Source organism: Octopus bimaculoides, chromosome 28, assembly GCF_001194135.2.
Source record: "Octopus bimaculoides isolate UCB-OBI-ISO-001 chromosome 28, ASM119413v2, whole genome shotgun sequence".
NCBI lineage: Eukaryota > Metazoa > Mollusca > Cephalopoda > Octopoda > Octopodidae > Octopus > Octopus bimaculoides.
In genome coordinates this window covers 4167713-4172600 of record NC_069008.1, presented here as the reverse complement: position 1 = coordinate 4172600, position 4888 = coordinate 4167713, and the positions used below count along the sequence as shown (strand labels likewise).

The 4888-nt window shown below is 38.9% G+C and overlaps 1 protein-coding gene across 3 annotated transcripts in view; it reads right to left on the bottom strand.

The window, feature by feature from the left end:
• Positions 1-4888, bottom strand: part of LOC106877698 (lysM and putative peptidoglycan-binding domain-containing protein 2) — a 55377-nt gene that overhangs the window by 29536 nt on the left and 20953 nt on the right. The window contains exon 1 of one of the 3 annotated variants that reach the window (XM_052977631.1): positions 2566-3327. The exons of the other annotated variants lie outside the window; for them this stretch is intronic. Within the exon in view, the coding sequence (XP_052833591.1) occupies positions 2566-2712 (147 nt within the window). The 5' untranslated portion in view covers positions 2713-3327. Of the gene's footprint in view, positions 1-2565; positions 3328-4888 lie in introns of those variants that run through there. 3 annotated transcript variants of the gene reach the window in all.

Sequence of the window (4888 nt, the reverse complement as noted above, 5' to 3'; positions counted from 1 at the left end):
AGTGAGAGAAAGTTGTGGTGAAAGAGTACAGCAGGGTTCGCCACCATCCCCTGCCGGAGCCTTGTGGAACTTTTAGGTGTTTTTGCTCAATAAACACTCACAACGCCGGGTCTGGGAATCGAAACCGCGATCCTATTTACCGCGACTCCGCTGCCCTATCCACTGGGCCATTGCGCCTCCACGAAGCTATAGTATCAAATGCGAATGTATATGAAATATCAATGAATGATAAAGATGGGAAATGCAAAAAAAAAAAAATAATAAATAATAAATAAGTTTTCAAAACAATCAATATTTTTGTAGTTCAAAAATTGCAAATTATGGCATAAAATGTCCTCTAGAATTAGCTACAATTAATAATGACAAACGTTAACTACTAAATATTGTTAAACACGTCTCTGCAAATGCAATGCTCATAAGCAATTCACTTTAAATACAACGAACAACAGGCAGTGAGATTTTTTTTAGCAGATCCCCAAATAGGGGTCCATGGCAGACAATGAGTTAAACCAAAGATCAGATACTTGAATCGCTGCAGACACATTTCCAAGTATAAGACGAAAGCAATCCCAAAATTCCAAACGGACAGCAAAAATTTGTATTTGAATTGACTGAATTCGCTCAAATTGACCTACATGTATCGTATATCTTTTATTTCATCTCATTTTATTTCCACTGGGAATTGAACGCACGGCCTAACGGTCGTGAGGTAACCACTAAGCCACTCGCCTTCTCAAATATTTATGTATACATACAAGCACACACGTACACATACTCAGACAAGCCGTTAACTTTTGGCCAATCGCTCTACATAATTGCACAACTAATGACTTTCTTGATGGAGAAACAGCGATGAATTGAAATCGGAATGCAGAATTGGTATAACAGCAGTGAATAAGTGTAGCGAACCAGTATATATAATAAGATGGTCGAATATGATTGGGAAGATAGCAGAAAGAACATAGAAAGGATAACATTAAGGTAGACAAAAGATACGAAGATGAAAGACAAACAAATGATAGAAGGCAGAAGATAGCAGATAGGTGACAGATGGTAAACAACAGGCGATAAAAGACGAAACACTTAAGACAGAAGATAGATGAGAGATAGATGACAGATGGACGACAGAGGATTGTACAAATGGCAGACGACTGTACATATGGCAGACGATAGAAGATTGAAGACAGGTGATGTATGACAGACGATAGAAGATTGAAGACAGGTGATGTATGACAGACGATAGAATATAGATGACCGAAGATAGATGGTAGACAATAGAAAATAGAAGACAGGTGATGTATGACAGATGATAGAATATAGATGACCGAAGATAGATGGTAGACAATAGAAAATAGATGACTGACGACAGAAGACAGATGATTATTGATAGAAAAAAAAAAAGAAAACAAAACGTAAAACTGAACACTAGACAGAAAGTAGACGATAAAAGACTTAAGATGAAAGCCATGAGACAGGTGGTTATAAGAAAAGAAGAAAGCTAAAAAAAGAAAGATAAAACTCCAGAAAGCAGCAGATACAAAAGAGAAGACAATAAAATTTTCACATTAAATTCCAATATGATGATAATCTACACCATCTGAAGGGTATTTGTCGAAAATCTCATTGGAAAAATATCCATTTTTTTCTTTTCTTCAACGTCAGGTACCTGTGTAGGTATGCCGAAAATAAAAACAAATTTACTTGTTTCGGCTGTTAGAATGTGGCCATGTTGGGGCATCAACTTGAACGATTTGATTGAACAAATCAATTCCAATAACTTATTTTTTAAAAGTCTAGTGTTTGATCCATCGGAATCCATTGCCGAACCGCTATGTGACGGAAACGTAAACAAATCAAAAACCGGTCGTCAAACGGTGATGGGAGACAAACACATAAACAGATATTGAACAACGGCCATGCTGGGGCCACTGCCTTGAAGAGCTTAAACTCGTCAACTGTATTTATTTAAGCCTGGTATTTATTGTATCAATCGACAGACTCGCTCAGTGTACATGTACCAAAGCCAGTCATAAGGTTCTGGTCGGCCCGGGGATTTAGTAGTCGCTTGCTCTAAGTGCAGCGCAGTGGGACTGAACCCAAAATCCCCATGGTTCGGAAGCAAGTTTCTTAACCACACAGCCATGTCTGCGCCGCAACAAAGTTAATAGCCAGATAGCAGAAGATTATGACAGACAGGTTAACAGAGACAGGTAACAGGAGAGAGAGAGAGAGAGAGAGAGAGAGAGAGAGACCAAGCGGTGAAAAAGGAAGAAGAAAATAAAAGAAAGAAGAGAAAGGTGCCGCGGAATGGGACTGAACTCTGGCTGCATAGTTTGGAAGCAAGCTTCTTAACCACATCGCCACACTTGCACTGTAAAAAAATTTGTAAACCATAAAGCAGAGAGATAGAAAGAGAGACAGATGACAAATGTAGAAGAAGAGAAAGAAGATGAAAATAAAAGAGAGAGAGAGCTGACAGAGGATAAGGAACAGAGAGACGAATAATGTATAGAATAGAATAGAATGGTGGGGGGGAGCAATGAAAAAACCCTAACTTCAACTTACTGAGACATCGTATTTGAGAGATATCGCTATGATACTGTCATGGGGCCTCACACGGTGCTTGAAGTACTGCTTGGAACTTGCTGCACAACCAGGCGTGCTCTCCAGCGCCGACATCGGGTGAGATTTTCTACGCAGGTTCAATTCCATAGTCCGGCGAGCAGTGTGACATTATACAGTCATATGGCGCTTATATGTACACGGACATATATGTATGTGTACGTATATAAATATATTTAAATGTATTGACAATGAACACATGGTCGGACGGACAAACCGAGTCGCTATGTGCGCGCATGTCTGTAGTGGAAATGTGTGTGTGTGTGTGTTTCAATATTCCAGAGAAAAACAAAGCATGTGTGTATATATATATATGTACAAAAGAGAGAATGTGTGTGTGTATATACGTGAAAGAGATAGTGTGTGTATGTGTATTTTAATTACGAGATGGTGAATACATATGTGAAATAGAAAGAGAGGAAGAGACTGTGTGTATGTATGTATGTATGTGTGTGTGTGAGAATTTGACTGCGTATGTATGTATATTAATATTTCAGAGAAAGACAATGCGCGTGTATGTATATATGTGTGTGTTTGTGTGTCGATCTGAGAGAGTATGTATGCGAAAGAGAGTGTATGTGTGTGTATGTATGCGTATGTATGTACTCGTGTATTTTTGATTACGAGATAGTGTACGTTTGTATGAGTGTGCGTGTGTGTGCGTATGTATGAGCTCGTGCGCTAGTGTGTACGCGCGTGCGTATGAGTATATTTGTGTGTGTGTGTGTGTGTGAATTTGACAACGTATATGTGTGTGTGTGTGTGTACCTTTCCGCTACTTGAGGGCAATAACTTGCCTAATGTGAATTTAATACAGTAAAATATACATGAATGAATATGTATGTGCGCATATACGAACGAATGTGTAAATGTATGTGTGTGTGTGTGTGTGTTAAAAGGTGTATTGTGTGAAAGAACGTAAAGTATGTTATATATATGTTTGTATGCGTGTGTGTGTGTGTGTGTGTGTGTGTGTGTATACTGCCGGATGAATAGAGAGATAGATAGATAGATAGATAGATAGGGTGTGAGGTGGAGGGAAAGAAAGAGAACGCATGTGTGTGAATAAGCGCGCGCGCGTGTGTCTACACAAACAAGACAAAAAGAGATAGATACTGTGAGAGAGGGGGATACAGTAAGAGAGAGAGAGAGATACAGTAAGAGAGAGACTGTATGTGAGGGAGATAGTGAGAGAGAGAGAGAGACTGTGTGAGATAGTGAGAGAGAGACTGTGTGAGATAGTGAGAGAGAGAGAGAGAGAGAGAGAGACTGTGTGAGATAGTGAGAGAGAGAGAGAGACTGTGTGTGTGTATGTAATGTGTGTTAATGTATGTATGTAATGTGTGTGTGTGTCTATAAAAAATTCCAGTTTTCAGCACTTCATCTCCGTCTTTCTTGAGACAACACACAAACAGTTACGTTATGGCTAAAATATAGTCATAACACACGCACACAACACAGGTAAACACAAAAAAAGCTAAAAAGATACAAACATAAGACATAACAAGACAAGTAGACAAGGCTAGATGTATAAAACTGTTGACAGGTAGATGACAGATAGGTAGTTAATAAGGTAAAAAAAAAAAGAGGTAGGGCAGGTAAAAAGTGGTAGGTTTTTCGCTAACACACCGTAATATCAGACCACAGGACCCACAAATAAAACATCTCACCAGCACAACCCAGGGCTAATTAATGCTTGTTATTATTTATCCACCTGAAAGGTAAGCCTAGCTAAGTTCCGTTAGTTAAGTTAGTTGGTCCAAATTAGTTTATTACAGTTACCTGATACAGGTGAGAGTCTAGCAGGTTTCATTTGGATGACCTAGTATCAACATGATTCAAGAGTTGAGCAGGTAGAAATAGCAGTCAAATCTCCCTCAAATCACACCCTATTATATTGTATATATATATATATATATGTATGTATGAGCCAATGACAGACACCACTACATGGTAGCTAGACCTGTCAGAAATAGCAGTAAAATCTCACCCAAATCACATTCAAGTCTTGTGTGCATATATACATGAGCCAATGAGGGAAACCCGTACGTGGTAGCTAGAAGTGGCAGCGAAGTCTCCCTCAGATCACACCTTGTTATATTGTATATGTATGTCACACTGCGTGGCACCTTGGGCAAGTGTCTTCTACTATAACCTCGGGCCGACCAAAGCCTTGTGAGTGGATTTGGTAGACGGAAACTGAAAGAAGCCTGTCGTATATGTATGTATATATATATATATATACATATATATATATATATATATA